Source organism: Erpetoichthys calabaricus, chromosome 6 (assembly GCF_900747795.2).
Source record: "Erpetoichthys calabaricus chromosome 6, fErpCal1.3, whole genome shotgun sequence".
Classification (NCBI taxonomy): domain Eukaryota; kingdom Metazoa; phylum Chordata; class Cladistia; order Polypteriformes; family Polypteridae; genus Erpetoichthys; species Erpetoichthys calabaricus.
In genome coordinates this window covers 145762863-145776196 of record NC_041399.2, presented here as the reverse complement: position 1 = coordinate 145776196, position 13334 = coordinate 145762863, and the positions used below count along the sequence as shown (strand labels likewise).

The 13334-nt window shown below is 35.8% G+C and overlaps 1 protein-coding gene across 1 annotated transcript in view; it reads right to left on the bottom strand.

Moving 5' to 3' along the window:
• gli3 (GLI family zinc finger 3) overlaps window positions 1–13334 on the bottom strand; it is a 352191-nt gene that overhangs the window by 53733 nt on the left and 285124 nt on the right. Inside the window, exon 7 of the mRNA XM_051928834.1 lies at window positions 3151–3352. Within this exon, the coding sequence (XP_051784794.1) occupies window positions 3151–3352 (202 nt within the window). The remainder of the gene's footprint in view (window positions 1–3150; window positions 3353–13334) is intronic.

Genomic DNA, 13334 nt, shown 5'->3' with positions numbered 1-13334 from the left:
TGCACAATCCCAGTGCACAAAGCACCAATCACCCTTTCAAAGTCCTGGCCACAACACAATGCCTTTCTCTTTCTCTGGTCCGCCTCCACTCCTCTCCAGCACGCTTTGTCTTCTTCCTCCCGACTCTCGCCTCGACTGGAGGGAGGCGGCCCCTTTTATGTGCCCCGGATGGGCTCCAGATGCATCATTAGGGCCTCCGTAGCCACACCCCTGTGTGGCGGAAGCTCCCAAGGTGTTGCCGGAAGTCCACCGGGTGCTCTCAAGTTTCTTCCCCCCAGCACTTCCCGGTGTGGCGGAAGTACTGAGGGCCAACACTCCCAAGGCATTGGGGCGCCCCCTGGCGGTGACCACGGGCCCCTACAGGGCTGAGCTTCCAAGCTCCGTACCCGTGGTCCCCAAAGCCACCAGGGGGGACGCCCCCTCGTGTCCTGGAGGAGGCACAAGCCCTCCTCCACTCCTCCTAGGCGTCCCGGCCGGGCATGGATGCCCGCCGGGCACCACAATAGACAGGTGTGTGCCGTTCCAAATCATGTCCAATCAACTGAATTTACCACAGGTGGTCTCCAATTAAGCTGCAGAAACATCTCAAGGATGATCAGGGGAAACAGGATGCACCTGAGCTCAATTTCGAGCTTCATGGCAAAGGCTGTGAATACTTATGTACATGTGCTTTCTCAACTTTTTTATTTTTAATAAATTTGCAAAAATCTCAAGTAAACTTTTTTCACGTTGTCATTATGGGGTGTTGTGTATAGAATTCTGTGGAAAAAAATGAATTTAATCCATTTTGGAATAAGGCTGTAACATAACAAAATGTGGAAAAAGTGATGCGCTGTGAATACTTTCCGGATGCACTGTATGTGCGTAAGTTATTTTATAACTATTTTTACTCCAGATATTATGTACTTTTTTACTGCTCATTTCCTGAATTTGCTGATGCACTAATAAGATTTCTAATTACACATAAAAAAATTTACAGTTAAAGCATAATCACCAGTATTGGCAATTTACAGAATGACATTTTCTCCTCTATAAACTGCCTAACATAAATATTTTATATTTGTATAATTACTGACTTTTCTTACTATCAGGAATATAGATGTTTAGTAGAAAAAAATTTTCACTTTCAAGAAAATATTGGATTTGGCAGAACATTTTGTGACAACTCTTCTAAATCAGATGAATAGTAAAGTCATAACAGCTGGGCAGTATGGCACACATTAACACTGGCATATGGACCCCACGGTCTTCACTAAGGTGTGCCTTCCATTCACTGTTAGACGTATGCAATGCAAACACTCACTCTCGGTGTATAAACAGTGATGCCCGTCCATAATGTCACAGTTTTTTTTTTTTTTTGTTTTTGGTTTATGTTTGTAATGCATACTGGAAAACTTAAGTTCATGTAATGCACGTGATCATGGCCGGATTAAAGTGGGTGTGATTGATGCTGCAGCATTAGGCCCATTCCTGAAATAGGCCCAGATGAAAACAGACAAGAATTTTCCGGACGCTGAACAGTTTTCCTTTGCTATATTAACCTCAAAATAATTCTTAGAATGAAATTTGGAGTCCAACTTTTGGACGCCTAGACATAGCGTTACTTATTATACAGTTACTATTGTTCTTTGTGCTGTGACGTAACTATAACGTCATTGTGTTTATTGTTAACTGAAGATTTAAAGTTAATGCTATCAATTTTACGTTAAACAGTTTACTTAGTAATTTAGCTGCGTTTTTTGCAATATCTTGGGGATTCTTACCATTTTATTATTTATTAGCCTTTTCTGCATTAAGTGCACTTTTCAGACAATTGCTATTTAATGTTGATGTTACATAGTTTGATGTTAATCTCGAGTTGTTACATTACGATACTACGTCGTTATTATTATTCATGTTCAATAAAGGCTGGCTGGTTGCGTCGCAAGCAATTAAGGCTCCTTGGTCGGTCTGAGTGCACATGTACGGTGAGTGTCGAATGCACATGGACCAATGCCGAGAAAAAGTAGGCCTTTTTTTGCACTGCAGCATCAGGTCCAATTTCGTCTTAATCCGGCCCTGCACGTGATACTTTACATAATTCTTTGCATGTGTCAGAAAATTCCATACTAAATATTTTATATACTGTAACTGATTATATTAAAATTTTTTATATTTTATAATTTTTGTTTAGATAATGATATGTAAAGTAAAGTGCAACAAATACAGCCACAAGTTACTTGACTAATGGATGTTGATTTTGCCAATAAATGTATTATATATGTTGGATGGCACCAGATATCTCACTCATTACTTATGATGTAGATGTAAGACAACAGGTGCAAAACTCTTAATAGTTTGCAGGAGTACATTTTATTTAGTTTACTGAATACACAGTTAATACTTTTGAGCTGCCATTTTGATTGAACTATTTGGAGAACTATTACATTTTCTAATAATAACATGTTGTTATCTCAGAAATTATTACTTTTCATAATGGAAATATATCAACATTTCCTAGTAATTTTCTTTGTATGACTGGACTGAAAACTGTAGAGTTATCTAAATCCTGTCAGTTTTATCTACAGTCTAGTGACACTCATGGTTACAAATCAGGAAAAGAAATAACTGGTTTAAACATTCTATACAATTCTTAGGATAACAACAAAACAACTTTAGTTAGCGTGCCTAAAACCTTGACATGTCTTTCCCATAACAAGAAAATCCTCTTTTAAAGTAATGTTAAATGTCCATTGATTTAACACAATGTACTCTTAATAGAGCTACTAATGTGTCTTTTCATGGTTTCCTGTCCTTAGACTGAGTTCAAGTTGGTAGCTGTCTGCATGGAAACCTCATGTTATTCAAATCTGAAAGGGTTTCTCTTTTAAGTACTCTGGTTTTGCTTCCACCTCCTAAAAATGCCTTTATTCAATTAACTGATGACAACATTAATTTAGTTTAATTGTTTAGAAGAATGTAGACCATGATTGACTAACACTTTCTCCAAGGCTGGTTCCCACTTTGCATCCATATTGCAGTGCTAAGCAAAGCAGTATAACTAAAACAGTCAATGGATGGATGGGCAGACTGGCTTCACATATATTATTAGATCAATACATTGAGAAGGTTACAACAAAAATTATTTGAACTAAATTTTTTATCACTTACCTTAATGCACCTGCTGAAAGATGTCCATATGATCCATTGGTAGAAGAACTACTTCGAGAGTTATTAAGAATAGTAACCAAGGAATTGGGAGAAGTCCTGATCATGGTCTGAAGGTCAAAACTATGGTCTGACATTGGGGAAATTGGCAGGGTCCTTTTACGGCTGGATCGAACTGTCATCCTGGGACTGGGAAAGCGTGATCCTGTTTAAATGCAAAATGGATTATTTTACCAAAATTGGTCTTTTTTTTTTTTTTATAAAAAAAACTAATGCCATCAGTGTCTTCTTAAATTTCTTCCAGTAATATCAGTCAATGAACATTCTATTAAAACTTGGCATTGGACTTTTACATATAAAATGAAATAAAATGAACCATAACATGTTTAGTGATGACAATGTAACATCTGTTAAGTTTTCCCTTAGAGAGAAGAAACTTATGGGAAGATAAACACTGGTTAAGTTTTTCCATCCAGGGAACAAAACAGCAGAAAAAGAAAATCCTTTCTACATTTGTAGCTCCCCCTCCCCTCTTTTGTTCTTTACTCCTCTGCTCCATTCATTCATCACAGCAGGTAAAGAAGTAAGTTCAATCTCTGGCCTATTTTATAGCGTTTTCCTGGCTCTGCACAGTACCCATATGGAACAATTTCACTACTGCTTTTATTGTTCTGTAAGAGCAGAGAGATACAAGAGATGACAATGCAAGTACTTATGTATCTCTGCAAAAGGGTGCTGTAAAACTTGTGATTGCAAAATACAATAGGAGCACAAGAGGGGTCTGTGTGTGATGTTTATTTTAACATACTACAGATAGTTTATGGCACCTGATGCACAGAGAAAAATAAAGCACTGAAATGGGCAATAGGATGTAAGTAACTTCAGCAAATGGACAGGTTCCAGTTTGGACAGCATAATTGGTAAAAGCTATTATTTATCAGGGATCAGAAATGTCAAAGTTACTGAAGCATAATACAAAGAAAAAATGTCAGAGATCTACTGTACATATTTAATAAAATAATAAAATACACAATCTTCTGTTCTTTAAAGAAAACTTGAGTAAACAACATGTTAAATAAGCCTGTAATACACACACCTGGTACAGCTTTTAAATTCAGGTGTTACATATGTCTCACAATCTGTCTACAACACTGTTGCAATTTGTAATTGCATTGTTGCAGCACCTTCTAAGCCTCATAGACAGCAGGCATGGGTCAAGTGTCACTGAATGGCATACTTGTGCCAGTATGCTGTTATATGCTTTACTTTCCACCTGTGATCTACTGGCTACAATTGTAAGGAATTAGGAAGAAAAATTTATCTTCCAGTGGCTTACCTCAGGGGAGCTGTGTTTATTAATGTGCGCCCAAAATGATAAATTGCTAAACAAAAAGAAACGGCTTCTTTATATTATCCCTCTCATTTTCAGGTGATTTATGAATCTGACGGCTACTTAGACATTCACATCATTAATTCAGCAGGAGTTGGGAGACAGTGGTTATACAGACCCAAGTTACCAGTATGGCAAAACCTCAATCACAGAAAGAGAGCAAAATGAAAACAAAACATCAAAGGGCTCTAGACCCCAGAGTACTAAGCCCATTTTTAGTGGCTGCTAGTCTACCTTCTAGACTGCATGTTTTCCTTTAGAGAGTTTTCCTCATTCATTCGGCTTAGAATATATCTATACTGTCATGTGTTATTAGGATAGCCCTTTAGTGTATCAAATGACTACAAGTATAAAAGTCTTGTTTAGCAAGTTTGTTCTTATAAACCTTAAACAAAAATAACTGTTTTTTAGGTGCTGAGCATTTTTTTCAATTATTTTTTTAAATTCAGAAGTGATCATTTTAGTACAGTCTGAATTTTATAACCACGAAGCAGTATTTTTTCAGTCTGGGATTTTAAAAACCAACACTGGTCTGGCTGTAATAACTGATAAATGCCTAGAAATACAACACATCTGAGCTAGGTATTCAGTTTGAGTATGTCAACTAGCCAAGAATAAATGTTCAAATTCTACTTATCCTGCTCCCTGTGTGACCCTTACAAAACGGATTAGCCTTCTCTCAGAAGCTGTAAAAACTGCATATGTTAAAGTGCTTTAGAAACAAGTTTAAAGTTAAAAAAACTACATAAAATAATGATTTATGGTAACAAGAAAAGAAGAAAAGATTGAAAAGAACTTGACATTTTTCCAAAACATTGATTATATATATCTATACTCCCATTCCCCTCTTTTGTTCTTTACTCCTCTGCTCCATTCATTCACATATACACTGTACTATATATACAATGACTTTATTGTATATCACAAACATTTTAAAAGAAATTGGAAAGCTGCTGCTTGCTAGATATGCTATTAAAGAAATCACACAGCAGGAATTCTCATGGTAAACCTATCAGTGGTAATGATTATGTAATATATGATGCACTTTTATGTTTTATTTTATTTTATCACTTTTGTATAATTTTATATATAGAATAGTTATGTAGTATACCACAAAGGAAAAAGTCTGAATGCTTCAGGTAAGGAAGACACATACAGCTTGTTTATAGTGATGAAGCCAACTTATGTTTTTCATTTAAATCTCACTGCACATGTTTTAAATAATTATGAGGGTGATGGCTTACTTTAAATAAAAGTCACAAAGGCTTAAGCTTTTGTCTTGAAAACAAAAGAAAAAAGCAGTTCTTTTAAACATATAACACGTTGCACTGTCCTTTCATGAAGGGCACTTTAAAGTGTTAATTTCCCAACTCTGAACACACATTCTTAAAACATGCAATGAATTATTACCAAGCATGATCAGAGACATTTTATAGAAAAAAGCCAACATCTCCATTTAAATGTTCACTAATTGTTTTATTTCAGTCTATTAATCTAAAAGTCTGACACAGAAGAAAGGATTTCTACATTGATGAATGATGGGACATTCCAATTCCCACTTAATAGCAATTAATTTTCTGATACCCATGCAAGTTTAGATAGTTTTAATTAGTTTGTACAGAGTAAAAGGGTAACTTCATCCCCTATTTATATAAAAGCAGATCCCGCCTGCCTAAATACATTCTCATCAAATAAAGGAGGTGAGTCGACTTGACCTTCCCAGGATTCACTGTGCATTTAATTTTCTATTTACACTTTAAAATAACTCATTAGCATATTACCGCTACGCATTTTCCTACCTAGCATATTAAGACAATGCCTCATTTAAATGTTGCTGGTGCATGGATTTTGAGCTAAATCATATTGTTAATTACAAGCCTAGTGCCTTGAGTGTTTCAGCAGGCACAGCAGAGCCTGAGCTATAAAAGTTGCTTCTCGTATACTGAAATTAGATTGAATTCTACATGATCGCTGAAGCCGCAATTAGCTCAACTGAAAAAAAAAGTAGAAAAAAAGGGATCTGTTTGTATAAAATGCTGTGAAACTGCATTTATTCATTTAGACAAAATTAGTTTTGGACATAACTTGTCAGTAAAGTAAGATTTAAAGAAGTCTGGTTATTCCTGACTTTTGTGCTTTCTAATATTATGCAAAATAAAGCAAATATTTTATACAATATTGATAACCCTTAACTAAAACACTAGAATAATCATTTGCTCATTAGTGTCATAATGCTTAAGATGAAAAAGAAGAAAAATAAATACTTCACTGCATCACATTCAAGCAATGTTTTTATTTTTTGTTTTTACTTTAAGACAGATTTGACTTAACCTACTCTAACTATGATGATTGCTTAAGTGGCTTTTAACTTTTATCTCCTGTCATTTTAGCACATTTTCCTGAAAAAATGGGAATATGTTCACACTGTTTTTCTGGCTGTTTGTTTATATAAGCAACATCACTGAAAAGACCCACTGTGTAAACCTGCTAAATCTTAATGTTTGGGTTTTGAAGTCACTTTTGGCTGGGCACAAAGCAGAACTAATCTAACCTGAAGCATCCTCACACATACACCCATACTCAGTCATATCAGACTAGTTTAGAGCTGCTAAATAACTTAACCTACAGGTATCTGAGAGTAAACTGATGAAAAAAACTCAAAGACACGGAGTGAATAGGCAAACTACACACTGATGATCCCCAAGCTGTGAATGAAACACACCTTTGTGGAGCTGTAAGGTACCACTTCACAGGTTAACAAAGGTTAAAAAAATAATGAAATCTTAATTAAGCAACACTAAACTGCAAATCAGTGTGTGTTTCTTATCAAATATAACACAATTTGGGTGTTTAAAAAACTAGTAGATTATGTTACTTTATTTAGGTCACACAGGCCAACTGAAAAATTTAGCCTTGCTTCTATACATTTTTTAGCAGATGCCATTGTCATAATGATAATTCCGAAATTTATTATGGAAAATATTTTTCTAGATATTTTTATGTCCCCAAAACCTAAACATACAATAATGTTCCCTGGCACACTTCTGCTAAGTAATTTGATGGCTGAAAGTATTCGGTGTTAGTGTGTCAGAGACAGGATACAAGCATTGTTCAGAATGGCACTCAGTTTTGTTTAAATTCTCTTCTTTTCTACTACCTCCATGGGACCCAGAATGCATCCCATAGTTGAACCTGCCCCTTTAATTAGCTTATTGATTTGGTGGGCCCCTCTGGAAGTATTGTTACCAGCCCAGCACACTACAGTGTAGGTGACTACACTAACCATCACAGAGTTGTAGAACATGTGAAAGATGTCACTGCTCACATTAAAGAAACACAGTCTCCTAAAAAAGAGCCTACTCTTTCCTTTCTTATATAGTTTCTTTGGGTTTTGAGACCATTCCAAACTGTCATTGATGTGGACCCCCAAGTACTTGTGGGAGTGCTCCACCTCTACATCCATTCCTTAAATAGTGACTGGATATATAGGCTCATTGGTGCAGCAAAAGTGCATAACCAGTTACTTAGTGGTGCTAATGTTAAGTTGCAGGCAATTCTTTTTGCACCAAAAAACAAAGTTCTCCACATACTGTAAATCCAGAATCATCTGAGAATTTCTGCAAGTGACATGACCCGGTGTTATATTTATAGTCTGATGTGTATTAGTGAAGAGAAAAGGAGACAGGACTGTTCTTTATGGTGCTCCAGTGTTGTTCATATCCATATCAGAAACACAGAAATGCATCCTTCAATGTACCTGAAAATTGATATAGCAAATATTGAAAAAAACTATTAGGGCTACAAAGTTTATTTTGACACGGTCAAACTTATTTTAGAAAGTATTATATTCAGTTTTTGTGCATTATGGAATTCCTAACTATATATTTAATGCATTTTTATTTCACACTTTTTCTTAAAGAGTGACAAGGTAGTTTAGTGGTTGGCAGTGCCACCTCACAGTTCCAGATGATTAGGGTTGAATGCTTGGCTTGGATGTCATTTGTGTGGAGTTTGAATGTTCATCTAGTGCTTTCCACCTGGCAGTCTGGCCCTAAATATGTACATACTACGGTAATTGGTAACTGAAAACTATCTGGTATGCTTTGTGCTGGACTAATGTCAAGGATCCTGCCAGACTTCCTGCATGCCCAATGCCACTGGGGCAGAAAGTAATGGATTAATGGGGTAAAAAAAAAAAACGATGGATAAGTGTACTTATTCTTAGAAGAAGGTCCTTTAGGTCTAAAATACATATTTAGGCTGAAGATCCACTTATTGTTTTATGCACAGTATATACTGTAAATTACTGATACTTAATTATACTTAGTTTTATGTCTGCATCTAAATCTTGCTTATAAAAAAGCAAAAAAACTACAAAGTAAATGCATATCCCAGTATGTACTATATTTTAATTTCTGTTACAAAAATTGGTTTACAGACTGAAACTACCAGTCTAGACAGAAAACCAGATCAAGAATGGCTATGCAGGATATCGAAGAGCCACCGATTTACCAGACAGTAAAGCCCAGGATTGAGGGTGAAGATCACAGTCCTCAAAGAAAACCTATACCTACAATGGTTTCTCTTTCTGTAAAATATGTACACTGGATGATACAGAAAAGCCGTCAAAACCAGACTTTGCTTTTAAAACCAAATACTGTTTTTATGGTGTATGTTTAATGTAACCTATACTGATGGAAAACAGGGCAATTAATTATTTAAATAATTTCACAGTACATGCTGTGAAAGGAATAATGAGCCCTATTTATAAAATGTTTATAGTTATTTACTGTATATAATTTTACTCCTAGATGTACTGCCTATGGAAACCAATTCTGGATCTCTAAAGTTCCATATTAATGAAACCTGATTATATCCATGTGCACACACTGTAAACTACAAATGCCACAAAAGAAGCTTGTGTGAAAATTTGCACATGCAGTAAAGCAAAATCCCCAAGTACCATATAAGAAAAGCATACATTACTGTTGTTTTAATAGAAATGTAAAGACTGAAAAAACAAAAAAGGCAAAAATAAAAATAAAAAGCATTATAAAATATGGTATATAAAAACTGAACTCTTTCAAAGTATTAATCTGGTGCTTCAGGCACTAGTCAAAGTAAATCCTATAAAAGGTTTACTGAAATACAGTGAAAAATTGTGTTTCACTGATTCAAGAAAACCTTTCTAAAGCACCTTTGTGTACATTATTTTTGGGCTATGGGAAGCAGCACGTACACAGCTGGACCCAAACTTGGACACCAATCCTCCACTGGGCAAACTCATACACACCTCCATAGTCACTCATACTGGACCAGTTTGGAGTAATAAATCCACCAAATTCAAGGAGAAGATGAACCAGGGCCCAGGAGCCATGAGGCTGTAATTATACCAAGGAAGAGAAACAAAACACATCAGGTCCATCCCTAACTGGACCATCCTGTAAATAACAACTAATGAAACATTTTAAAAATACAAGACTCATGTAAACAATGACATTCAATATCTGGTAGCTTTCATCAAAAATATGTGTCATCTTGAAAGAGTACAATACACATTTTAATTAATAATTAAATGGTTGCCTAACTAAGCATTAACCCTTTAAATAAATCATGACCCACATTTCCATTAATTCTCCACTTTCTGCCATGTACTCAAACACATTCAAATATATACATTGAAACACTAAGTAACGCCATGTGAGCTATCATAATGTACTATGAATTGTGAGACAAGGTTTTATAGGAAAGTCCTGGCAACAGAAAGACAGAGCACAAAGGGCACTTCACCTTAGAAGAAAAACCCCAGCCCTAATGATATAATCCATTGCTGACATAACTTACTTTTATTTTATTTTAATAATTTTATTGTAATTATTCATACAAATAGATCAATTTTTACAAAAATAGGATTGAAAAACAAGTCGACCCCCACCCCTGAGAGAGACAGCATGGCCAACGGTGTAAACCTTAAGACTTGTAAACATACCTAAATTGATGAGTTTAATAGGCCAGTAGAGATGAATGGAGAAGAAAAAGAAATGCGGAGATAATTGCTTCCTCGGTGCTTTAAGAGCTTATTCTAAAATTTTATTGATTATATCCTGCCAGGTTTTAAAAAAATTCTGTACAGATCCTACTGAATATTTGATTTTTTCCAATTTCAAAAAGTATAAAACATTGGTTATCCACTGACTTAAAAGAGGAGAATTAGGATTCTTCCAGTTTAGCAAAATAAGTCTGCATGCCAAAAGTGTAGTAAATGCAATCACAGTTTGTTTGTCCTTCTCCACTTTAAACCCTTCTGGAAGAATACCAAACACAGCTGTTAATTGGTTAGGAGGGATTGTGACACCAAGGCTGATGAAAGGCACTTAAAAATTTTGGTCCAAAATGATGTTAATTTGGCGCAGGCCCAAAACATGTGACCCAGTGAGGCTGGGACTTGATTGCAGCATTCGCAGGTTGGATCTTGCCCTGGAAACATTTTGGACAGTTTTAGGTGAGACAGATGTGCTCGATATATAATTTTGAGTTGAATAATTGTATGCTTTGCGCATATGGAACTCAAGTGAAGTCTCTGCATTGCTACTTTCCACTCCCTTTCTGATATATTGATTAAGAGATCTTTTTCCCATTGTCCTCTTGGATCTTTGAAAGGGAGGGACTGTAAAATAATTTTATATACTGTATTGCAGAGATGGTGTCTAAGTCCTTGAAATTGAGCAATATTTTTTCCAGCATGGACGAGGGCGCAAGATAAGGAAAATTGGGCAGGTTCTGTTTAACAAAGTTCCTAATCTGAAGATAGTGAAAGAAATGTGTAGCTGGAAAGTTAAATTTGGAATGTAATCATTCGTAGGATGCAAAGATGTTGTCTATATAAAGATCTCTGAGCAATTTAATCCCAAATTTTTTCCAGATATTAAAAACTGCATATGGTTGCGAGGGTTGAAAGAGGGTTCTCTTGCAGAGGTGCCACAGATGAAAGCTTCTCCATCTTAAAATGCTTTCTACATTGGTTCCATATTCTGAGTGAGTGAAGCAGAATTGGGTTATTAGTATATTGCTGATACCTTGCATTTATTGGGGCACAAAGCAGGGAATATAAAGAAGTACTGAAGGATTTTACTTCTATTGCGGACCAGGCCTGTGTATGTTCATCTATTTGTGTCCAGGTTTTTATAGCTTGTATATTTGCTGCCCAATAATAAAACTGAAAGTTAGGTAGAGCCATGCCACCTTCTGCCCTAGGTCTTTGTAGGGTCGCTCTTTGGATACGTGGATGTTTTGAGTTCCAAATAAATGAGGTTATTGTTGAATCTAATTGCTTAAAAAATGATTTATTGATGTATATTGGAATGTTTTGAAATAAAAAGAGAAGCTTAGGAAGAATATTCATCTTAACAACGTTAATTCTTCCAGCTAGAGTGAGATGAAGGGTTGACCATCTATGCAAGTCTTGCTTAATTTTTTTCCATACAGACTGCGAAATTTTGTTGATAAAGAGCTTTGTGTTTACTTGTGATATTTACCCCTAGGTATTTAAACTGATCTGTAATGATAAAAGGTAGGGTGTCTAATCTAATATTATATGCTTGAGAATTCACTGGAAAGAGTACACTTTTATTCAGATTAATTCTGAACCCAGAGATCTTTTGAAATTCTGTAAGTGCTGTTAAGACTGCAGGCACAGAATTTTGTGGGTCTGATATACACAGTACCATATCATCTGCATAGAGAGACATTTTCTGTTCCAGTCCTTCTCTGATAATCCCCTTTATCTGATCAGCATTTTGACAGTGAACTGCCAGTGGTTCAATGGCGATTGCAACTAGCAGTGGTGACAAGGGGCATCCTTGTCTGGTACTACATTCTAGTTTAAAGTAGTCTGAACAAATGTTGTTAATACAAACTGAAGCTTCTGGATTGGTATACAGTAGTTTGATCCATGCATAAATGTTCGGGCCAAACCCAAATTTCTCTAATGTAGTGAAAAGGTATTTCCATTCAATCATGTCAAATGCTTTTTCTGCGTCCAATGATGAAAATATTTCTGGGGTGTTTGACTTTGTTGGTGAGTATATTACATTAAACAGGCATCGAAGATTAGAGGATAAATGTCGACACTTGATAAATCCAGTTTGATCTTGTGATATTACCGAAGGCAGCACTTTCTCCATCCTTCTAGCTATGATATTTGAGAGTATCTTAACATCATTATTCAGAAGTGAAATTGGTCTGTATGATGCACATTATAATAAGTCCTTATTTTGTTTAGGAAAGACGGTGATTAATGCTTGGCGAAAAGTTTGAGGTAGAATTTAATTGTCTCTAGCTTCTGTAAATGTTGCTAATAGGAGGTCAGCTAGCTGAGCGGAGAATTTCTTATAAAATTCTGCAGGGTAGCCATCAGGGCCTGCTGCTTTCCTGCCTTGAAGTGACTTTATAGCATCTAGTAATTCTGTTAGTGCCAGAGGTTTATCCAGTTCCTCTGCACTAAAAGTATCTATTTGTGGTAACTGTAATGTATCCAGAAATGCATTAGATTGTCTGTTGTCTTCTTTAAACTCAGTAGAATATAAGGATTTATAGTAGTCTCTAAATGTGTGCATTATATTTTTATGGTCAATGATTTCGTCTCCGTTCGTGTTGGTGATTACTGGGATTGCATTGTGAACTTCTTGCTTGTGGATTTGTTGAGCTAAAAGCTTATTAGCTTTCTCTCCGTGTTCATAGTAATGATGTCTGGATTTATAAATTACAGTCGACCCTTGATATACAACCGGCCTGACAT